The sequence below is a fragment of the Drosophila ficusphila genome, unplaced genomic scaffold, assembly GCF_018152265.1.
Source record: "Drosophila ficusphila isolate 14025-0441.05 unplaced genomic scaffold, ASM1815226v1 contig_414, whole genome shotgun sequence".
NCBI classification, from domain to species: Eukaryota; Metazoa; Arthropoda; class Insecta; order Diptera; family Drosophilidae; genus Drosophila; species Drosophila ficusphila.
This window is the reverse complement of record NW_025064328.1, coordinates 12258415-12283490: the sequence shown is the minus strand read 5'-3', so window position 1 is coordinate 12283490 and position 25076 is coordinate 12258415. Positions and strand designations below refer to the sequence as shown.

General features: G+C 42.9%; 2 protein-coding genes across 2 annotated transcripts; both read left to right on the top strand.

Annotated features, from left to right (window-relative positions):
* Positions 1 to 96: 96 nt before the first annotated feature.
* On the top strand, positions 97 to 9319 carry LOC108096832 (protein sax-3). The gene is made up of 18 exons (XM_017198737.2): positions 97 to 192; positions 1061 to 1324; positions 1413 to 1534; positions 2203 to 2383; positions 2488 to 2606; positions 2679 to 3132; positions 3197 to 3676; positions 3735 to 3817; positions 3881 to 4041; positions 4109 to 4190; positions 4254 to 4424; positions 4482 to 4574; positions 4639 to 4837; positions 4896 to 5170; positions 5232 to 5523; positions 5679 to 5911; positions 5971 to 6302; positions 6539 to 9319. Exons 2-18 carry the CDS (start codon positions 1171 to 1173, stop codon positions 7296 to 7298), a joined length of 4191 nt encoding a protein of 1396 aa, XP_017054226.1. The 5' UTR covers positions 97 to 192; positions 1061 to 1170; the 3' UTR covers positions 7299 to 9319.
* Positions 9320 to 14219: 4900 nt separating this feature from the next.
* LOC108096812 (F-box/LRR-repeat protein 14) lies at positions 14220 to 18446 on the top strand. Its single transcript, XM_017198703.2, has one exon. The coding sequence runs from the start codon at positions 14506 to 14508 to the stop codon at positions 16135 to 16137; it is 1632 nt and encodes a 543-aa protein (XP_017054192.1). The 5' UTR covers positions 14220 to 14505; the 3' UTR covers positions 16138 to 18446.
* The last annotated feature ends 6630 nt before the right edge of the window (positions 18447 to 25076 follow it).

The following is a 25076-nucleotide window of genomic DNA, read 5'->3' as shown; positions in this document are numbered from 1 at the left end:
GTATTTTTCGGTATTCCTTATCGCAGTGCGTTCCGCTTTTCCACTTTCCCACACCCAACCAAGGTTCCAATTCCGGGCGTCGCGCTCTCAGATTTCCACAGACACGACCCACGTCCAATTGCGAGTTTTCACTGCGCCGAGAATCGAAGTAAAATCGCAGGAAAATAGTTAATTTGCAGCACCTAAATTAAAGTAAGTTCGGCACCCAACGATCTGTGAACCAAACGCGCTCCCAAAGATCGAGATAGATCCAACATTTGGGGGACTACAAAAGTGCAGCTGCGGATGTAACGAAAATATTACAAGGAGTTATAGATACAACACACTGTTATAGATACAACAACAAAGCGGAACGGGGGAAGTCCCAGGAACGGTCAGTGAGTGCGAGCGAGAAAGGGTGTGAGTGCCACAGTGCGAGTGAGAGTGAGAGGGGGGAGTGGCAGTTGGGTTCTTGTTCTTGTAATTTTACCAAAAAGAAATTTCGTTCGGGAAATACGGAAAATGTGCGCGAGGAGAGCTGCTGAGAAAACAACCCCGAAAAGCGAGCAATCGACGAATAAATACCAACAAAACTTACACTGCGCGGCTGATTAATGAAACCCCCGAACCAAAAAAAAAAAAAATAACACTCGTAAAAAAGCAAAAAACTAAAAACTCAATAAAAAGCGTTACAAAGAAAGTGTGAGAACGTGAAATCAAACTCCGAATCCGAATCAGAATTTGGATTGTAAATTTTCGGGCCACTTCGAATGGGAGATAAACACAAAGAGAGATAAATACGGAAATAAAATTAATGGAAAACCTGCATAGACATATGCATATGTATGTGTGTGTGTGCGTGTGCGTGGGTGTGAGTGTTTGAGTGTGAGTGCTTATCGCATGGAAATGCAAGCGTAAGTGGAGCAGGCGAGAAATAATTTCGAATTTTTGGACAGATAAAAAGCAAGTAAACCCCGCAAAGCCTCGGGGGCTAAAAACGCGCTGCTGCCACGCCTTACCAATCATCCTAACAGCTGCCCACATTTCGTTAACCCATACATATCCACATATCATCCTATAGGATCCCAAATAAAAATACAAAGAACACAAACAACAAAAAAAAGAAAACGCCACGATGATCACCGCTGTTTTGGGTCATCTGTAAAGTCATCGCAACAGCACCATCATAAAATGCATCATCCTATGAAACCCGAAAAACACGCCATCGCCTGGAGCACGAGCACTACTATTAACCCATTTTGCTGGCGGAGGAGCAGCAGGATGTTGCTCCTGCCGTGGCTGCTACTCATCCTGGTGGCCTCCGTTGGCCTGCCAGCTGTCAGAGGTAAATCTCGCACTCCTTTCGGGGATTAATTCCCTCAGTAAATCAGCAACTGGCTAACCCCACACACCGCATTAACCCCTTATTGCAGCCCAGTACCAATCGCCCCGCATCATCGAACATCCCACGGATCTGGTGGTCAAAAAGAATGAGCCCGCCACACTCAACTGCAAAGTGGAGGGCAAGCCGGAACCCACAATCGAGTGGTTTAAGGTACCCTCAACATACTTTTCTAACCCGAACCACACACAATGAATTACACTTACAAAACAGTATTTCTTTATAAATAGTTTCTAAATGAGAGACCTTCATTTATTCGCCCAGAACTTGTGGCATATTTTTCAGATAACGAATTCTCGGGATCAATAAGTTCATTTAGCAATAAATTCAAAGGAATTTATATATTTAAATTATCAAAACGAAATTTCCAAGTTCAACAACTCCGATTAAAATGATATGATTAGTCATCAAATTAAAATTTTAATTTGGTTTATAACATACAGATTTTTTTCATGTCCTTACAAAATAATAAATAAAGTTTGATCATTTTATTTTTAAAACATTTTAATATCAAAGAACAATCCTAAGAAGCTGAAGTTTATTTTCATAGCTCTTTTACTTTTTCTAGCTAATATGAAAATTGTCACTTAATAATATATTTAAATTTTTACAATGTTTAATTTTATTGTGTCAAATGACCAATAAGTTTTAGAGTTTGGTACATAACAATTCAATGACATTTATACTTAGAAGAGTTAATAACAAATTCAAAAATTCATATTTCAAAATAATAAGCTCTTTCAGTTTTCCCAGTGTAACCACTAAACCTTACCGAATCGCAACTAAATTTGGCCCGTTCTTCCCTTCCCTTCCACTTTCAGGATGGCGAGCCCGTCAGCACGAACGAAAAGAAATCGCACCGCGTCCAGTTCAAGGACGGCGCCCTCTTCTTCTACAGGACGATGCAGGGCAAGAAGGAGCAGGACGGCGGCGAGTACTGGTGCGTGGCCAAGAACCGAGTGGGCCAGGCCGTTAGTCGCCATGCCTCGCTCCAGATAGCTGGTAAGTCGCTCAGCTCCACTCCACTCAAGTCTGCAACTTGTCTGCCCACACAGGCCAGGCTTTGTCTCCGATTATTTTGTGTTAATTTTTTATATCGTTGCCAGTTTTGCGCGACGATTTTCGCGTGGAGCCCAAAGACACGCGAGTGGCCAAAGGCGAGACGGCTTTGCTCGAGTGTGGGCCGCCCAAAGGCATTCCAGAGCCAACGCTCATTTGGATGAAGGTGGGTTCCCAAAACCAGACACCAAAATTCAGGCGAATTTCACTGGCTAAACCGCTTTTTTTGTGCTCCTAGGACGGCGTTCCCCTGGACGACCTGAAAGCCATGTCGTTTGGCGCCAGCTCACGCGTTCGAATCGTGGACGGTGGCAACCTGCTCATCAGCAATGTGGAGCCCATCGACGAGGGCAACTACAAGTGCATTGCCCAGAACCTGGTGGGCACCCGGGAGTCCAGCTACGCCAAGCTGATTGTCCAGGTCAAGCCGTACTTCATGAAGGAGCCCAAGGATCAGGTGATGTTGTTCGGCCAAACTGCCACTTTCCACTGCTCCGTGGGCGGGGATCCCCCACCGAAAGTGCTGTGGAAAAAGGAGGAGGGCAATATTCCCGTATCCAGAGCTCGTATTCTCCATGACGGAAAGAGTCTGGAGATTTCTAACATAACTCCCAGCGATGAAGGCACCTACGTCTGCGAGGCGCACAACAATGTGGGTCAGATTAGCGCCAGAGCTTCGCTCACAGTGCATGGTAAGAAATATTATTCTTCCTCATTGTATCTTAATTTAATTTGAAAACCTCCTTTTTATTAAAGCCCCTCCCAACTTCACCAAACGTCCAAGCAACAAGAAAGTGGGACTAAATGGCGTTGTCCAGCTGCCTTGCATGGCTTCCGGCAACCCACCGCCTTCTGTTTTCTGGACCAAGGAGGGAGTTTCCACGCTCATGTTTCCCAATAGCTCACACGGAAGACAGCATGTGGCTGCGGATGGAACTCTACAAATCACGGATGTGCGACAGGAGGACGAAGGCTTCTATGTGTGCTCCGCATTCAGTGTCGTGGATTCCTCCACCGTTCGAGTTTTCCTGCAGGTCAGCACGGTGGATGAGCGACCACCGCCTATAATTCAAATTGGACCTGCCAATCAAACACTTCCCAAAGGATCGGTGGCTACTTTGCCCTGCCGTGCCATGGGAAATCCCAGTCCCCGCATCAAATGGTTCCACAATGGACATGCCGTGCAAACGGGCGGTCGTTACAGTATTATACAAGGCAGCTCACTGAGATTAGATGGTAATTTAAACTCATATTCTATATTTTAACTTATTTAATAATTGGATTTTTGTTACAGATCTTCAGCTAAGTGATTCTGGAACGTACACCTGTACTGCATCTGCCGAACGAGGAGAAACTTCCTGGGCAGCTACCTTAACGGTTAGTTAAGAAATAAAACCTATAGTTACTCAGTTCTTAATCGAGAAATCTCTTTCCTTTTAGGTCGATAAAGCAGGCTCCACCTCTCTCCATCGAGCTGCAGATCCTAGCACGTATCCTGCTCCTCCTGGGACACCAAAAGTCCTGAATGTCAGCCGCACCAGCATCACTCTTCGTTGGGCCAAAAGCCAAGAGAAACCTGGCGCCGTGGGACCAATCATTGGGTAAGTTGTGACGGCACACCCTTTCCACCTATGAGATCATCATCATGTTTGATTTTTTTTATTGCAGATACACTGTTGAGTACTTCAGTCCGGATCTGCAAACTGGTTGGATTGTGGCTGCCCATCGAGTGGGCGATACTCAAGTTACTGTAAGATTGGCTGTAAATAATTTAACTTGCCGTTGGCTAACTTTTTGTTTGACTTTCTTGCAGATCTCGGATCTCAACCCTGGCTCTTCTTATGTCTTTCTTGTAAGAGCTGAAAATACTCAGGGTATATCTGTTCCTTCCGGCTTATCCAATGCTATAAAAACCATTGAGGAGGATTTCGATGCAGCTTCTGCAAATGATTTGTCAGCAGCTCGAACTTTGCTGACTGGAAAGGTAAGTGAATATTACTGCTAAAATGGATTAATTTTAACTTTATCCCTTTCCAAACAGTCTGTGGAGCTTATAGATGCCTCGGCTATTAATGCCAGTGCTGTTCGTCTAGATTGGCTGCTTCATGTGAGCTCAGATGAAAAATACGTGGAGGTAAGCATTATTAAATAAATATTTACAAAAACATAGCTTAACTTTTTATTATACTTTATTTTAGGGTCTGCGTATTCACTATAAGGATGCCAGTTTACCATCAGCACAGTATCACTCGATTACTGTTAAAGATGTTTCTTCGGAATCTTTCGTGGTTGGAAATCTTAAAAAGTACACCAAATATGAGTTCTTCCTAACACCTTTCTTCGAAACCATTGAGGGACAGCCCAGTAACTCCAAGGTGGCTTTAACCTATGAAGATGGTAAGGTTTTCTAATATTACTTACTTCAATTTGATTACTAATATATTTCCGTTTATAGTTCCCTCTGCTCCACCGGATAACATACAAATTGGCATGTATAATCAAACCGCTGGCTGGGTGCGTTGGACTCCACCACCAGCACAACACCACAATGGCAATCTGTATGGCTACAAAATCGAGGTCAGTGCCGGGAATACCATGAAGGTTCTGGCCAACATGACCCTCAATGCCACCACCACCTCTGTGCTTCTGAATAATTTAACCACTGGAGCCGTATATAGTGTGCGATTAAACTCCTTCACCAAAGCAGGAGATGGACCCTACTCCAAACCGGTGAGTGAATACTATATTTTTTAACACTTGAGCCCATTATAATCGTTATTGAAATCCCCAGATATCCCTCTTCATGGACCCCACCCACCATGTGCACCCGCCAAGGGCTCATCCCAGCGGAACTCACGATGGCCGCCATGAGGGTCAGGATCTCACCTATCACAGCAATGGCAATTTACCCACCGGTGACATCAATCCCACCACCCACAGAAAGACCACGGATTACCTTTCTGGTCCTTGGCTAATGGTGCTGGTCTTCATAGTGCTCTTAGTACTGGTAATCTCGGCGGCTATATCCATGGTTTACTTCAAAAGAAAGCACCAAATGACCAAGGAATTGGGGCACTTAAGTGGTAAGTGTTTAGTTTGCTTATAACTATCCCGTCACAATTTAAAAGATATCAATGTACATTAAACTAAAGCCAGGTTTAATTTAAACTAAAAAAATTGTTATAAGTCAAATCTGATTATATATAACTTATGTAACGTTTTTAAAATACTTTTTCAGTGGTCAGCGACAACGAAATAACCGCACTGAACATCAATAGCAAGGACTGCTTGTGGATAGACCAGCATCGTGGCTGGCGAACTGCAGATACGGATAAGGATTCCGGGTTGAGCGAATCAAAGTTACTGTCCCACGTAAATAGCAGTCAGTCTAACTACAATAACTCCGATGGAGGAACCGATTATGCTGAAGTAGACACCCGAAACCTTACCACTTTCTACAACTGTCGCAAGGTGAGTTCATCAAACATTTTTACCAACATTACAACTACTAACATCAATTATTCTTGCAGAGTCCCGATAATCCTACACCATATGCCACTACCATGATTGTTGGCACTTCCTCAAGTGAAACCTGCACCAAGGCTACATCCTTGAGTGCCGACAAAGATTCGGGAACTCATTCGCCCTATTCGGATGCATTTGCCGGCCAGGCACCAGCGGTGCCTGTTGTGAAATCCAACTTCTTGCAGTACCCAGTTGAACCGATCAACTGGTCTGAGTTCCTACCACCGCCACCAGAACACCCACCGCCGTCCTCAACCTATGGATACACGCAGGGATCCCCGGAATCCTCGCGGAAGAGTTCCAAAAGTGCTGGCTCCGGCATTTCCACAAACCAAAGGTAAGAGTTTATTTGTTTTGCTTAAAGTGATTGCTCATAAAGTTATGATATTTAATATGTACCTAATATTATGTTATATTTTGTATCAATCGCATAGAACTCCTATTATATTTTCAAGTTCAAAAACAATTCTTTTTAATAGTTAAACTTTTTGTTTATATAAAGTGGTGCTTGCTATCTACATTTAACACAACATTTTGTGAGCTCTGAAACTAAGGCTTCCATTTCCTTTGCAGCATTCTGAACGCTTCGATACACAGCAGTTCCTCTGGTGGCTTTTCCGCCTGGGGCGTCTCGCCGCAATACGCCGTCGCCTGTCCTCCGGAGAACGTGTACAGCAACCCGCTGTCGGCGGTGGCTGGCGGTGCCCAGAACCGCTACCAGATTACGCCCACCAATCAGCACCCGCCGCAGCTGCCGGCCTACTTTGCCACCGCGACTCCCGGCGGAGGGGTGCCGCCCAACCACCTGCCATTCGGCACCCAGCGACATGCATCCAGCGAGTACCAGGCGGGACTGAATGCGGCACGATGTGGCCAGAGTCGCGCCTGCAACAGCTGCGATGCCCTGGCCACGCCCTCGCCGATGCAGCCACCACCGCCGATTCCCGTACCCGTTCCCGAGGGCTGGTACCAGCCGGTGCACCCCATGCACCCGACCAACTCCAGCCACCAGATCTACCAGTGCTCCTCGGAGTGCTCGGATCACTCGCGAACCTCGCAGGGTCACAAGAGGTCGCAGCAGCTGCAGCTGGAGGAGCACGGCAGCAGCGGCAAGCGGAGCGGTGGCCACCACCGACGACGGGGACCGGCGGTGCAGCCGTGCCTGGAGAGCGAGAACGAGAACATGCTGGCGGAGTACGAGCAGCGGCAGTACACCAGCGACTGCTGCAACAGTTCCCGCGAGGGCGACACCTGCTCCTGCAGCGAGGGATCCTGTCTTTACGCCGAGGCGGGCGAACCGGCGCCCCGTCAACTGACTGCTAAGAACACCTAAGGACGAAGTGTTGTGCGCGACTCACCAGCCGGGTGGATTAGTATTAAAGATAGCATCTAGTCTAACTCTTCATATCGAAACGGTCTGCCGACTGGGTCAACTCAAAGTTTCTGGCTGAAGCCTGGAATTCACTACAACAACTTCTAAGCAATTATGTTGTTGTGAAATCTAGTGCTTAACACTCAGTTACACAGAAACCACACTTGTCACAATCATGGGGGCATTGTGCAGCTTTAGCAATTACGAATTTTCCATTATCACGTCTACCAGCGTAGAGACAGACTCACAGATGACAGGCACAGTGCTCCCCCATCCAAGCACCACAGAAATGTTCCCCCCTCCCGTTGGGAATCGAAAAAAAAACCTTTGTACTTAAGAGACGCGAGTGCTGTACGATAGAAATTGCTTCACGGAAACGCGAGGAGACAGTAATCACACTATAAAGCAGGGATCTGTGTCCCAGCAGAACTTCATTAAAATACGTACTCAAATGAACTTATAGATGAGGATAGAACAGATCAGGCCATAGCAAGTACACAAAGTAAGAAACCAACAAACATAATGGTGACTCACGACGCATGTAGTTAGAACCAAAGTACACACAATTGTACAGCATGTTTTGGGGCTTTTGAATCGGTCCTAGTCAATAGGCTTGATAGGCGATACAATAACGATACTGATTACGATATACTTGTATGCAAAAACTCTTTCATATCTACGATCACAATCGAGCACTTGCCCCCGGACTCGAACTCGGTGGGAAGTTAGGGAGTTAAGAGTTTCGGGGGACAAGTGAAACGGCAGTTGCAATGTTTAATGGTTAGTGCTTTTCTATAACAAGGAATAATATACTTCATTGACCCAGTGAATATATAGATATATAGATACATACTAAACGACACACTACACAAAACTACTTACATAGCATTTAGACGAGTTGAGGAGCTGCACACGGCCAACAGAACTAGAAGCCAGTTGTCCGTTCCGTTGTCCTGTCCCTGTGCAGATCCCTCCATGACACGATGTTTTCTACAATCTTGCATTTTGAAAAAGTCTAAAATGTACCTGTGATATAACCCCATTATACATTATAGTATTTTAATCATTTTTTATATTTATGGTTTTCTGATTTTGAGTAGCGTTTTTTTGTTCATTGCGTTCGAACAACAAGGAATGTTTGTTGGTAATCCCCACGCAGACGGAGATTTTTTTGGGAGAGTATATAGCATAATTTAGAACCTAGGCACGTAACACATTAGAAATGCAAAATGAATATATCATCAAATCAAATCGAATCGGAACGGAGGAGAGAAACGCTCAGAGAGTTCGGCTTGCCGAAGAGTCCCAAACACTTTTCTACTTAAACCCTCGATCGTGAGTTGAATCGGGAAAAGGTGGGATGGTGGAGAAGTGTTTCGGATCGAGCAAACAGTCGGTGGATATGTTCGAAATATCCATGGGGACTAGAGTCAACGAATCGTTTAAACAATACTAAAAACACATATGCATTACATTTACCTATATAGAGATCATATAGCACCTAGAACCGCGCATGTATCAAATCAAATCAAAATATGCTTTAGCATACACTCACACAAATCCACTTCCTTGCTAGCCGCTCCGAATCGGCCCGGCATGTACATATATATATTATATATATATACAACATACTCCTAATCCTAATATCGAATCCAACTTGCTTGAGTTGAACTGCCCTTCCGTAGCCATATACATATAGAAGAAGCATAGTTGGGTCTGGGTTTTAATAATTAGCATCTAGTTTCTAGAGTTGTGTATCGGGAGTATTTTAAAGTCATAGCGTAAACGAATTTTAAGAACGAACAGAACAACCAACCCCAAAAACGAAGCGGACATTTAGTTTTTAGTGCGTAATGCCATAAACGAACTTTTTCAAAAGCAAAAATAATAACTGACATTTACTTACGATATAAATACTATATCTAGATATATACATATAGCATTTAAAATTACATAAACAATAAAGGAACATTTTACATATATGTGGATAAAATATGTCTTTTGATTTGCAATTTTTTAGATTTTATTTCAAAGTGATTTAAAACGCATCTGTTGAGTAACATGTGTTTTCTCATATGACTTTTTTTGGAAACTTGAAGGATATTTTAACTGAGATCCTACTTGCGTTTCCTGGTAACACTTAATTTTTTACTTTTAAGGATATCTTTCCTGTAACGGTCCTTGATCGCTTTGCGGATATCTACATACTTCGCCTGAAATCTCATTGAAATGCAGCGGAACTTTGCACTTGAGACAACCCTCGAGATTGTTTCATGACCTCTCAATCCGGTTTCAGTTTACAAAGATCTGCTGCTCATAAGAATGTGGAAGTGGAAGTCGTTCCGAGAGCTGGACAAGTGTTAATTCCCAACGGGACCCTAAAAATGTGTGTCCCCTTCTCAAAAGAATCCACTTGAATCCTAAGGACACGCCCTAGGATTTTGAATTCCCAGCTATTCCCTTGAAATGGGGACTTTAAAAGATGGTTTTAAGATCGCCGATAAGATTGTGGGTGTATGATCTTGAAAAGCGTGACAAATGAATGTTTTAGAGCTAATCGTGTGTACCCCCAAAGAAAATATTCGTTCATTTTATTTTGTGTGTTGTTTTTTTTTTATATGAGGGCAATCTCTTCGATCACAAATTACATTTGCTCAAAGCGCGATTAAAGGCAAATTATGTGATGTTCTGAAACAAATCTGTCACAGCTTGACGTCGTTTTTGATGCCGGTGTCCAAGATCCAGCATCTATCCACTGGATTACACCCTTCTGCCAGCCAAGAAGTTCAAACTAAGAAGAGATGCGAGCTCGAAAAGATGCGGGCAGACCACAAATTGGTCAGAGTTGACGATAACATCAATTGGACTTGATGGCGGCGCCTTTTGTTTAGTGTTTCATTTCCTTGATTGGCACACTCGCAACTGACTCAATCTGGATGGATCTGAATCCGCATCTTGGTTGTGAATTGAAAAGCTCTCGGAATCCTTCAGAATAGAACATTCACTATAATCTAAAGTTTTGTTTGGTTGTTAGATTTATTGCAAAAAAAGAAAATAAACTTATTAATTTTTCTTATACATACTTTAGGATAATCTTGTAAACTTCCGAAAGACCAATAAAAATCCATGTACCAACGATAAATGTTGATTTGTTAGGAATCATCTGCCTATCTGAAATGACAGGCGTAAATCTTTATTTGATCTCGCCTTTACTTTAATAAAGTTCCGAACTTGGCCTAATCAATTATTTAGTGGTAATGTGGAGTTAAGACATCAAGTGGCAGATGTGCCCATGCGCGGATATGCAGATTAATCGGGTATCTTGTATCTGCAGTCGGCAGATAAGACAAGTAGCTATGCAGATTCAATTCGCTGGGCTGGCCCAAAACCGATCGAACCGTCTGCGTGGGCATCTTCCCTCCGCCCATGGTAACCATGGTAGAGCCTCATCTGCCCACGAAGATTGCATTTGGCCCGTTTGCACTGCGTCTGCGCGCGTTGCACCTTTTCCGTTGGCCTCAACTTCTACCTGTGAGCCCAGCGGCAGCTTTAATGATCTTGATCATAGTACGCAATGCGCAAAAAAAAAAAAAAAAAAAAAAAAGGAAAATAAAGAAAAGAAGAGCCAAGATGACGAGGGAGAGCCGGCCGAAAACCAATCGATTATTATATGTGCCGCACTATATTTTCAGAGGACTGTGGCCGATGCAGACTTCCAGCGAAGAGATTATTTTTATTTTCGATGGCCGCCTTGACACGTCCAAAAGACTGATAGAGGAAGAGATTGGCCCTTTTTGGCCAAACCGGTTTGACAGGTAGAAGAAGCACAAGATTCAACGGACGAGGCTCGAGGGCGGGGGAAGGAGAAGGAGAGGGGAGAGGCAGGAGGGTTGGAGGGACGCACGCCTTGCACTTCTGCGCGCCAGGATAATGACTGTACGACTGCGAGAGTCCTCCGCAGGAGGCCCAGGGAATCTACGCAGGCTCTTTTCTTGCACTGGAAGAATATTGTTTGAGTTGTGTTTACCATTATGAACATGAATATCATTTTTACGGAACCAATAAATTGTTTACTTGAAAAGTAAAAAAGTGTAAACAGGCCTTTGGTATTCACCTTATGATAAGTGATTTTTTTTTTTCAAAATAAATATTCTAAAACTCTTAAGCTTATTTATTTACATGTACCAAAATAGAAACATACAATTATAACAGATTTAGTTGAATATAAAGAAGAGAAGGTGCAAAGCAGGAAGGTCGCAGTAAGGTTAAAAAGAAATGTACTTCTTGTTGCTTCATTAAATTTTTGTATAGGGGAGAGTGGGGCATTGTCGTCACTTTTTTTTTAATTGCGTAATTTGTTGATAAAATAACTTATTTTTATCATGTAATATACATGGTTGGATTCGGAAAAGATCTGGCTATTAAATGCAGTAAGTATTTCGGACATCCTCTCACTTGTTTATTAATACGAAACTGTTATCTGAAAGAAGGCAAAATTGGAAAATTGAAAAATCGTGGGGCAAAGTCGTCACCCCCCTGGGGCAAAGTCGTCACATAGAATAATGAATGCAAATATAGGTACCCATGTGCACAAAACTATTTCAACTTGTCAAACACACATTTATTGATATTCATACATATAAAAAAGTGGAACACTATTCCTATTTTTTGCAAAAATTTGACACATTCAGATCTAAGTGAAGGATAGAAAGCAAAAATCAGAATTTCTTAAAGATTTTTCTTTGGGCGACCTCTTTTTTAGAATTTTATTTTTTTTTAAGAACATTTTGGAGAAATTATATTTTATATTTAATACTTTACATAAACAATCACAAAACAATAATAAATTGATACGAGTTTGTATTTCAGTCTGAGATAATACAGTGACGACTTTGCCCCACCCGTTGAGTGACGACAATGCCCCACGCGACATTTTTTGATAAAAACATGAATAACAAATCGAAACTCGAATCAGCTGTTACACAACCTACCATCTCGTGTTCGCCAAACCTTTCTCAACAATAATAACTTACCTTTATACTTCTTTGATCGAAAATGTACTTGGAAGAAAAAAAGTTCTGCGCCGGAGAAAAATTACTTTTGAGGCTCCGAAACACTTTCTGATGAATAAATAATTACACATAACCTATAATTCTACCAAACTCCGTCGGTAATGTAGGAATAGTGCAATACACTTACGCTAAAAAAATTGGGTTGGTAGCCCTTATATTTTTTAAGATAATAGCGAGTGACGACTTTGCCCCACTGACGACATTACCCCACTCTCCCCTACTACAGTGGCCTTCTTAACTTATTTTTGATTTTAATATCAAAGCACAGAGTGAGATTAATATATCCTAGCTCATCTTCATTTAGAGAAAGCATTTTTGCCCAGTGCAGCAAACCCTCGTCAACTCCAGGATGCTAAAATCGCTGTGTGTGTGCCCTAGGGTGCGGGTGTGAGCGTTCGGGGTCAGGTAGAGACTCAGATTTTCCCAGATCCTAGGCCATTTTCTCGGTTTCGATCCTGTTCCCTCCTGTCCCTTTTCTTTTATTTTTTATAAGGCAAAGAAGACGGCGGCGGCGTTTTCCTTTTTTAGGGGGCAAATGCACAGGAGAGAGTGCATGTGCATGGCTTTCCTAGTATCAATAACAATGAGTTCGCTATTGTTGTGCCATCCGTTGGATTTGTGCATCCCAATCTGTTTCTGTGTGCGGCAACGTAATTTCTTCTTTTTTGGAGTTATCGTTAATATTTTCCTGGAAACCGGGATTGTGTTGTTGTTGCGTTCGCAGGTAGCCAACAGCGATCGCACTCACACAGATGCGATAGATAGAGAGAGGTGGATAAAAGAGAGGGAGAGAGAAGAGAAGACAGGTACCTGCTCGACTTCGGAATGCAGCGGCAGCAGAAACAACAAATGCGTCGGAGTTTGGCATTGAGTTTGGCTCGGAGGAGGGGAGTCAAAGAATAACCTGAAACATGGAGCGGAGCTGGAGCCAAAAACCAAAAGATAAATCCAAGCCAGGTCTTGCAAACGGCATTAGTCGCTCTCGTTGACTCACACTCTTTCCTTCTCTCCTAACATTCAATTCTCGCAGTCTCTTTGCTAGTGATGAGAAAGCTGAGGTAAAAAGGAAGGTAAAGATAAATCGCATATGCAAAAGTAGAAGAAAACACCTGATCCAAACGGATGTCAGAGGCTGTTTTTGAAAGTGAACCCGAGATCTTTATGACCTCAGTTCTAACACAACCTAATCGGTTTTATATTTTTAAAAACGTTCACCCAATACTGCATTTAATTCCACCCACACCTAAAACCTAGCTTTAACAAGCCAAACTGACCGAAAATCGCTGTTGACTCAGCATTCAGCTGAAGAGGCAAAAAGGCAGAGAGCATACACTGCAAAAATAAACTATTAAGTCGTTTTAAAATTTAACAAATCGGCCTTAATCAAGATCAAATGGTTAATAATTTGTGCATTGTAAATAACAGGGAATGGGCCTGAAATGTTTTAAAGCACCTGCTTGTAAGGAATCATCTATAGTTTGTGATAGAATTTAAAAAATATTAAAGAATTACCTTGCACAAAAAATGTTTGTTGACTTTTATTGTATTTATAATAATATTTTTGATTTGGGGCACATTTTATCTTAAATTTTTAAAGATATAAATAATCAACGAATTTTCCATTATTTGGTAAACAAATTTTGTGAGTGCAGGCGAGAGAGAAAGCGCAGTTCGCTACCTGGTCTGCAAGGAAAACCTTATGGCTGAATACGCTCAGATAAAGATAAATCCTCCCTCGCTGTCTCTCGCTCTCTTTCTCGTTTTCTCGCGCTTCTCTCCAACTCAGGCTAAAAGCAAGGCAACTTGGCGTTCCGAGTTGAGTTTTTCGTCGTCGTCCGGTTCGCGCACATCGCCCCTGTCTCGGTCGGAAGAATAAATACTGAATAAAGAGACTTGGGACTTCCACTAACTAACCACCCGACACAGTGTGCTCTCAACCTAAAGTGCATCGCGAGTGAACCACAGTGAACACAACTAGTCTTCAACTAAGCATACAAACAGTAAAATGCAGCTTATATAGAAAATTAATATCAAAAGAGTAGACCCAAAGTAGCAGCGTAGCCAGAAAAGCCAAGTGTATCAAGAAAGAGGAGGACATGGCCACCAATACGGAATTGCTGCCCTTCCATCACCAGACAATCGCGGTGTTGAACAATTTGAATAGCCACTGCGGTGGATCTGGCAGCAATGGGGGAGCGGCCACCAGCGGCGGAGGAGCAGGATCGGTGGGCGGAGGAGGAGCGGCGCCCACCTGGGCCATGGATGAACTATACCAACAGACTGAGCTGCCCGGTCTGACGCGGACCGGGGCCCCCACCACCCACCACCACCTGCTGCGCTTCACGCCCTACGCCCTGCACCACCGGCCGCCCCATCATCAATTACAAACCCTTCCGCCGGCCTTGTACTTGCAGCAGGCCGCAGCTGCGGCGGCAGCAGCAGCAGCGGCAGCAGCCCATGCCCAGCATCACCACCACCACCACCATCATCATCACCACCTGCAGCAGAGGCCCGCAACGCCCGAGAGTCCATCTCCGCTGGAGGAGGGCACCCACATCAGCAATCTGTTCCCCGAACTGCTCGAAATGATTTTCGAGCATCTGCCTGTTAGGGATTTGGGCAGGGCCGCCCAGGTGTGTACCGCCTGGCGGGATGCGGCGTACGCCAAGAGCGTATGGAAGGGCGTCGAGGCCAAGTTGCACCTGAAACGCTCCAGTCCAAGTCTGTTCAGTTGCCTCGTCAAGCGGGGCATCAAGAAGGTGCAGATCCTCTCGCTGCGACGCTCCCTTAAGGATCTAGTTTTGGGAGTACCAGCTCTCACCTCGCTGAATTTGAGTGGCTGCTTCAACGTGGCCGACATGAACTTGGGCCATGCCTTCAGCGTGGACCTGCCCAACCTCAAGACACTGGATCTCTCGCTCTGCAAACAGATCACGGACACGAGTCTCGGCCGGATTGCACAGCACCTGAGGAACCTGGAGACCCTCGAACTGGGCGGATGCTGTAACATTACGAACACTGGACTCCTGCTGATAGCGTGGGGCCTGAAGAAGCTTAAGCACCTGAATCTGCGCTCCTGCTGGCACATCAGTGACCAGGGCATCGGTCACCTGGCGGGTTTCTCCCGGGAAACAGCCGAGGGCAACCTGCAGTTGGAGTATTTGGGCCTGCAGGATTGCCAGAGGTTGAGTGACGAGGCTCTGGGCCACATTGCCCAGGGTCTGACCTCGCTGAAATCGATCAACCTTAGCTTCTGCGTCTCGGTAACGGACAGTGGTCTGAAGCACCTGGCACGAATGCCCAAGCTGGAGCAACTGAACCTGCGCTCCTGCGATAATATCTCAGATATCGGAATGGCCTATCTTACGGAGGGCGGCAGCGGTATCAACTCACTGGACGTCAGTTTCTGCGACAAGATCAGCGATCAGGCACTGACGCACATCGCCCAGGGACTCTATCGGTTGAGATCCCTATCCCTGAACCAGTGCCAGATCACCGATCATGGAATGCTGAAGATCGCCAAGGCGCTGCACGAGTTGGAGAACCTGAATATCGGACAGTGCAGCCGGATTACGGATAAGGGCCTGCAAACCCTGGCCGAGGATCTGACCAATCTCAAGACCATCGATCTCTATGGCTGCACGCAACTCAGTTCCAAGGGCATCGACATCATCATGAAGCTGCCCAAGCTGCAGAAGCTGAATTTGGGCCTCTGGCTGGTCAGGTGATGCGTCCACCATGATTGCAACGCCTGCGCGGCGGAGGAGGCCGCTCGCGGCTCTTATAATTCCCAACCATAGGTTCAGGGCGGGAAAGAGACGGAAGGCGGAGCAGACAAGATACACTGAGAACTCATAGCTTTCGTTTGCCATACCACACGCTGTACTACATTTTTTCGTACGAATCGAGAAGCGAAGCAGAGAGGCACAAAACAACAGCGCAGCAACAACAAAAAGCAAACAATGAGGCACACACACAGTAAAACACACACGCAAGCAAGCAAGGCGAGCGGGCGGAGTTGGGGAAAGGGGGGACAGAGACAGACGATGTCGGGAGAGAGTGCTGCCAGCTTAGAGGGTTTATAGCTATCTCAACTTTTATGGCAGATTGATAAAGTTAAATATTTTTTCTCATACAGATTTTGAAACTTTAAAGACTCACGTTTCAGTTCTTCAGATTTTTACGTTTATATGGGTATTTAGAAATCTTGACTAGTTAAGCCCTTTTAACACGACCTGAAATTTCATTTAATAATTTGCCCACTCACCTGGATAAGGTGTTAGAACAATTTTTATGTTCCAGAAGAAGAGAGTATATAGCCGATATATATAAAATAGCTTCTATCTAACCCCTGTCGATAAAAAAAATATTTAAAAAAAAAAATGAAAATTAGCTTGTGTCAAAGGGACTTCCTTGTGTTATTCTACTTTATGAAAATGACTGTACCGAAATTTTAATTTTTAAATCAGCTAAGACTATGACTCATTTAAATCAGCTTTAGTTAGAAATCAACTTACTCTAGAGCTATTTTTCGGTTGAAAAGCAGGCAGCACTGTTCATGGAACTCGCTCTGCTGCGTTGTATTTTGTTGAGTTCCTAGGGGGCAGAGAGAGAAAGAGAGGGGAGATGCCGCTGGCGTCGGCTTACACGCACGCAGCGATAAAAAAAAAAAGAGAGAAAAAAAAAGAAACAGCAGGCAACAACAAATGCAGCTATGGCCGACAGCAACAAAGTGCATGGCGATGGAGACGCGCGATAAGAAGCAGGAGAGGGGGTGGGGGGACCAGGGAGCAAGGAGAGTGGGCAGCACACACACCCAAACACGCATGTGTGTGTGTGAGTGTTTGTGCAATGCAGGCCGCAGTTAAGCAGATGCAAATAAATTTAAATAGTTTATTTTAATTCACGCTTCGGCTACAAAAGCCAGCGTCCTCCATTGCCACAGCAACAACAACAGCAAAGGCAACAACAACTACAGCAGCAACGATAAAACAACAAAGCAAAAGAAAAAAACAGAGGGAGTGTGGGGAATTAAAGCACTGGCGACTTGACTCTCCGCTCTTTTGTCGCTCTCCACCGCATTTTTCTTGCTTTGTGCTGTGCTCCCTTTATATTTTTCTGTGTTTGTATCTTTTTTGTTTTTGTGCCTCGGCGTTTTCTTCTCGTCTTTCGTTGCGAATTTGTTTGGTACAGCGTCGTTAGATATGCCGTTTAATTTAGTTGATTAAAACGTAAACAAAAAGTAACGAAAACTTAAGCAAAAAACAATGTTAATAGTAGACACCTAAAGAAAGCGCGTAAACTTAATACTTAGTTCATAACATTTGTCAAGCCACAATTAGTCAAATAACGAAAAAGAGGGGAGAATAACCATTAACAAAAGTTATAAAAACATAAAAAACAAACAACCTTGTTTAATAGCAAAAAAAAAACTCACCCAAAACCCATACACAAACACACAAAACACAAACGTTAAAGAAAATTCTGTAAATTTTTTATTGTTTAATTTATAAGTAAGCAAGCAAAAAGAGAAGATAACGATTGAAAAGAATATGCGAATTAATTCTTTTTTCTATTGTGATATAAAATGTATTGTATAAAAAAAGAAAACATGAAGAAGCAAACAAAAATTAATGCTAAAACAACAATTACGTAATTTTATTTAAGCAGCAAGAAGCGAAAAGAGCGAGAGGATTAAATTAAATAAATTAAAATTAAATAAATATGTACAATGTTATGTTAAGTTAGGATTCCTCTGATTCTCTGTTTTTGGATTAGTTAAATGAGCCCGATTCGATGAACTTTTGTTAATCTGCAATATACTGAATGCCTTAATTCTTTTGCAAACTATATTATTAACTATGTTGATTCTGAAAAACACCTTAGTTTCGATTGCAAGTTTTCCCTAGATCTAAGTTAATCGACAATTGATATTTCTGTTTTAGGAGGCGAAACCCCCCGTAAAAAATTCGATTCGATGACGTTGGCGATGCGGAAGAAGAGAAAATAAATTAAATATGTATAAAAATCAAACAAATGCCAGCGCTTTTATTGATTGCACTGGGAGTCTGCTGTTTATCTTGCTCGGCAAAATGCGTAAATGTTTTGTGGGAAATTTATTTTATTCGGGCCCATGCCTGTGTGTGTGTGTTTCTGCATTTTGTAATGAACAAAGGGCCCGGCACTAATGCAATTGCAGTGAAATGTGCAGCCAGCCAGAGATGCAGATGCCGATATATACGTATATAAATACATTCACACAACCAAATATGTGCGTGTATAGCATATGCGGTTATGCAACGCACACACACACACACTCTTGGCCAACCGCCTATGTACTGCAATTATTTATATTGCCTGCATTATGTATAAGCATCGATGCATTTACAAACACTTGCATTTATATACACAAACACACGCACACACATAGGCGCTGCTTCATATCCCTGTGTACACATAACGGTTTTACTTGCTTGCTAACTGCTTAAATTTGCATTAAATGTGCGTATGCGTCAAGAGCCTGTGTGTGTGTGTGTGCGATTATATACGGACACACACACTCCTGCTAAAGTATATGGGGAAACCACCCAATCGGAAATTTTATTCAATCCGCTGGATCCCAAAATTAAAGCTTTAGATAGCCCCAAGCAGATTAGTCCCCCGACTTGGAACTCGGATTCGGGTATTAATACAAAGATCCGATTTATCCAAGTGATTAAATGGCTGATGGTATGCAACCGAAGAATTTGACTTCTGATTTGTATAGGATTCAGCCCTTCCTGTCGACATCCAAATCCTTAAAGATATCCATTGGAATGCAATTAATAATTTGTTTTAATATAAGAATTCCAGGCAGGAACAGAACTCTGGGTCCCAAAAAATCTAAAAAGTTTTGGATTATAATGTTAGTACATATTTGTATTTGTTAGAGTTGTAAAACCTGAAATTACATTCATTATACCAGACTAAATAAAATGAACACAAGCTTTATGTCCTCAACCGCAGAGAACTTCAACGAGATTCATGCAATACAATTGTGGAGGATTAAGTCTTTTAAGTCCTTAGGATATCATCAGATTGGACCCTGCTAAAATTAGAACTGTTCGTTACTGTCATAAAAATACATGAAAAGTTTGATAGAAAGTGACTTAGTTTTAAAATATTTTCGCATCGATAAGAGGAATCTATTTCGAAGGTACTTTTTTCTGAGCTCATAGAACATTAAAGTAATTATAATCCGTAATTTTCCCTTTATTCGTTCAATGTGAATCCCGGTTTAAAGTTGGGAATTTCTAGAGCTATAACCTGGACGGAGCGGCCCGTTTAAGTTAGTTTTACTTAAAATTCAACTCACAAAACCTGACTTAAGCTCTCGCCGACTGCCCCTTTCCACTTATGATTCCTGGTCGAGACCTGAATCGGTGTGGTCTTAGTTTTTGTTTCTGTTTCTATTTCTGTTTCTGTTTGTGCCTCAGCTGGCGACTGCGATTGCGACTGAACACTGAACACTGAACACTGAACACTGGAAATGCGACTGGACCTGGGAGCGCGGTCGTGTGCCGGGCAAAATGTTGTTTAGCCAACATTTGCATTCTATGAATTTTGAATTTTCTGAAACGCAGCCGTAAGAAAGCGTCGAGTCACGACAACAACGGGTGTACCGAAGGGGTTTTGGGAGGGGTTATGGGGGGTTGTGGGGTCCACGGGACTGATGTCAGACTTTCCGACTTGCCTATTGCTTATCTTATCAATGCGTCGACGTGGGCAAACAAACGGAGTCACCCCCCAATGGGCCACCACCCACCGAACGGGCCTCATCACTTATCGGTCACGTTGGCTGTTCTTTGGGCGAAGGGGGGTTGCCGGGTTGTTGGGCTGTGGGTACCTAGTTCATGGGGTGCTGCAGTTGCATTTTCGTCTAGCAGAGAGCACAGCTGCAATTGTTACACAGAGAAAAGCAAAGCAGCACAGATTCACCTGATAAGCTTTGGTGACAATAATACAATGGTTTCATTGAATTGGATGGAGTTTAAGAGAACCTGAATCAACCAACCTGGGAAATACAAAGTAAAACAATTTTTTTTAAATTTTTTTTATGATTTAAATTAGAATAAACAAACCTTGAATGAAAACATAAAGCGAAATCGTTCAATATTTTGTATGTTAATCTTCATTCAATTCATTTAACCGTGTGAACATTTCAGATCTGAAAGTGAAATCAATCAAAACTCTAGTTAGAAATTTACTTCCGCTCCTAACAACTATTTTTTCAAAAACAACTTTACAATTATAAAAGGTAATTTCTAGGGAAAACTATTATTACACTCATCCATTATTCTTAAATTTATTTCAAAATACTTTACTTATTTCTTTTGCAAATAGATAATACTCTGATATTGATTGCAAAGGGCTCTGCATAATTTAGTTTAATTTATGGGCACAAAAGTGAATTCTACAAATTGTGCTTTTGTTAACTTAAAGAAACCTTACAAGATAACAAATTTGTGATATACTTTATCAGAAGTGAAGCTCATATTTTCCCTGTGTTTGTGGGGGGAGGCCTTTTTGTGGGGGTCTCATTAGCATGGCCGTGGCAGTGAAGTCCGTCGAGGGGGATCCTGAATGGCCAAGTCCCGAGTCTAACTCCCATTTATCAGCATTTTCCACACACTCGCCACGAGACGAATTCCAAAATCGATTCGATGTTGCTGCTGTGCTCATGTTGCTGCTGCTTACACTTGGCCGTAATGTCGCACAGGGAGTTTGAGACTCGACGGCAGTCTGGCATCCAAATGTGTTCCTTCCACACACAGATACACACACACAAACACACTGAGGCAAGCTTGAAGGGAAGAGGACGTCGAGCAACCCTTCGAATTTCCATTCCTGTCCCTTTCGCTGCGATTCGTTCGGTCTAGCGCTTTGAATTCGAACCCCCGTTTTTTCAAAGGACTAACTTCAAATGCCGAAAATAAATGCCCCCCTCCCCCTCCTTCACCCAATCCACACACACACATATACAGGACGACTTGCCTTCGCTCCCCCTTCGCCGAGGGAAATGCATTCTACGAACATAAAAAAGTAAAAGGAACGAAGAAATTTTAATCCACAGCGGACCCGTATGTGTGTCTCCTGGATACATTAGTGTATGTGTGTGTGTGTGTGTGCGTGTCATGGATACACATTTCGTGAATGCCGCCCAAGGTGACCAAGGAAGGATATTCGAGGCACCACCATTAGCTCTACGACTAGAAAGCAATGGCAATGCGAGTAGCACCACCATCTGAAATCGCGGCAAGGTTATCACAGCAGCCACACCACACTCGACTGCCTACCTGCTCTTCGAATGGCGGATGTTGCATGCCAGGGATCGCTCGGCCTGGAATGTGGAAACAGGTGTCCTTGAACCGAGAGCAGGATGCGTTCTATGACTAATCTGGGCGCTAGGATGGAGGCTCATCCTGGAAGAGCCCTCTTTCACAGCTCACATTTACTGAAGTTCCCACGATTTGGGGTTTCAATTTAAAATCTTACACTAAACTTTATATTTTTAAAAAATTGTATGTACTCTTACTACAATATAAATTACTTAGAATAAATGTTTAAGAACGGCTTTCTTTTTTTGCAGAATATGTTTATATCTCCTGGATTCCTTTGTAATTCAGAACAACAACTGTGAAAATGATATTTATTTTTATTAGACCTATTATATCTTGAGATATTTGTAAAATATATGGTTTCAAGATAAGGTTTTCAGACTTTCCCCAAATACTCAGGATTGTTTTACAGGAAATTTAAGTCATACAAAATAAGATGCTTGTACATAAAAAGTACTGATTTTAAAACTAAATCAAGTTTAGAACTCATATAGATAACTTCGATCTGAAAGCCCTATTCCATTTCTGAAGCAAAGGGAAAATAGTGAAGCTATCGTCGGCAGTGGAATGTGAGCAAAACAGCAACATCAGCGACAGCAAAAACAACAAAAACAACAGCGGCGAATGTGAAACAAGCGCTGAGATACAGATACAAAACACTTATTTTTAATTTCGATGAATCACCATCGGTTTGGTTCAGTTCGCTTGGGTTCGGTTTTGGTTTTTTGGTTTTGGTTTTGGTGTTTTGGTATGGTTTGGTTTTGGCTGATATGAAATTCAGCGACGTCGCCGATGACTGCATGCCTTGAAAGACAGAAGACGGGAGACGGTAGACGGTAGACGGTAGAACGGAGAATTGGGCAGCGGAGAATTGGGGGATCGGTGAACGGAAAGCCGAGAACAGGCGACAAAGAGACGACGCAAAGCAAACTAAAGGAATGCACAAAGAGCAGACGACGATCAGTACTGGCAGCGAATCGAAACGAAATGAAAAACGTTAAAAAAATACAACTTGGGGGAATATATATGTATATGTATATCCCCAGTGGAGGGCCCCAACCCCTCCGACATTCCAGTGGCCCTACGCCAGTTGACAAAGATAAGGGGTTATCGTAGCCCCCTACGTTTCTTTTTGCTTGTAGGTGGGTTCAGCCTCCCTGCTTTCCCGCTGGAAACTTTACACCGTTGGTTCCAACCCCCCGAAACCCCCTCTATTTGCCCTTTTTGTCTCATCCCTTGGTCTTTAGCCATTAAAGCGTAGAATTTAACCCGGTTCTGTAAAAGGAGATGTTCTAAAATCCAGCGAAACTCTTGACTTAAAGAAAGCGTACACCGCGAAAAAGTGTTTATATAAAATAAAGTCTTATATTTGATATAAATAAATAAAGAATATATTGTGTTATTCGAAACATACAAGCTAAAATTGGTAGGTCCTATTATTTAATTTGTTTAATAATGCAAACAATTACACAAATATTATTTAAGCACGACGTTTCTAAATAAAATATATTTTTACACTGGATTCACAAAAAACAAAACATTATATAGTATTATACTTGTAAAAACAACCAGACATTGGAAATATAATATTATGCTCTTTTTGTGACTAAATGTAACTCTTAAGATTTGTGAAACTAAAAATTTTGCTGATGCTGCCGCTGCCTTCAATCCATGAGAAGCAATTATTTTCTCCGAGTGCCCCCGTTTTTCAGGAGTATCACGGGCAACCGGCATCCTTTTGTCCGAAAGAGAATAGAGGAGCGGCGGAAGTGCTTTGTCGCCATTGATGTGACAACGACTTCCGCTGTCTCAGCCTGACCTGGCCATCCCGGACTGCTAGCAAATATTGATTATTCGTGAGATTGCGTGCCATATGGACTACGGTCTCGGGTCTCTAAAAAGTTGAGGAGTGCGGCTTTCAGTGCGGCTTTTTTCAGGGGGTGGGTGGTTAAGCCATCGACAACGGCGCACATCAAAGGCTTCGTCAAAGTTCTCATTCTGGGCCGACATTGCTGTTGCTGCTGCTGCTATTATTGTTGTTGTTGTTGTTGCTGCTGTTGCTGTTGTCGTCGTCATTTGCATTTGCATTTTGGCGGGTTCCCAATGAGAAGCGAACGAAGGTCTCTCAAATTGATTGTGAGCCGCAAAACCTGGGAAAGACCTTTGCATATGCATGTCAAGAGTTGTCCGGCACTTGCCATTGTTGTTGCATGTTGCTGCTGTTGCTATTGTTGTTGTTGCTGTTGCCGCATGTTGCTGCTGGTGTTGCCAATATTGGTGCTTCGCCTGTTGCTTGGCTTCGGCTGGCAGCCGGGTTTCTGTGTCAGCCACCTGCCTGCCTGCCTGGCTGATCCGCCTTAGGATCTTTGCGACTCGTTTTTAGCCTCCCCCTTCCCCCCTCTTTTCCCTCCTCCGATCCACTCCTTAACCCGCTCCTGTTAATTGCAAAGGCAGAGCGATGCCACGCCCCGAAATGAATATTAAAATGTGTTGCAACAAATTCGAAAAGCGCATAAATAAGTAAAAACTGTTGGCCACCGCAGCCAGGAGACAGGATAGCACTTCCTTTTAACCGCAGCATTATCATCGAAAAGGGACAGACTTCAGTTGAGTTTTTTAGTGCCATTTTAGATGCTCTGCATATGAACATAAAACATGTTATTACCTTTTGCAACAGCAATTTGATTAAACAAAGTAGTGTGTTTAATATAGAGGAAGTTGATGTGGGAACCTACCTCTCGTTACAAAAAATGTTTAATTTTTTATATAAACAAAATTTTGATATAAGCTAAACAGGCTCTTACAACATCAATAAAATACAATGAAGTTAATCCTCGTAAAATATTTCACCCTTTGACTTAGGACCACAACTTTGTATCTTTAAAAGGCATTAAAGCAAAAATTGCAATTCAACGAATATATATTTACACATTTAAATAAACCTAAGGCCAGACGAATTGCAATAAGAACTAGCAAAGTACCTAGTTTTCACAAGTCAAGTGCAGCACTTGAAGCCCCAAATAGTGAAATAGATCCTTCTGCATCCGGATGCTGGTTAGGTAAGGGTATTACTTTTGCATAAAAATAGGAAACCAAATCAAATGCAACCAAATCATTATCCACAGCCACACACAAAAATTATGTGCGTGCAACAAAAATGCAATCGGAATCGGAATTGCTGATGGCGATGTTGCTGCAATTGCTGCAGTTGCCTTTGCTGCAGTTGCCGCTGTTGGTGTTGCTGCAGTTGCAGTTGCTGTTGCACAGTACATGGTTGGAATATATTGTAT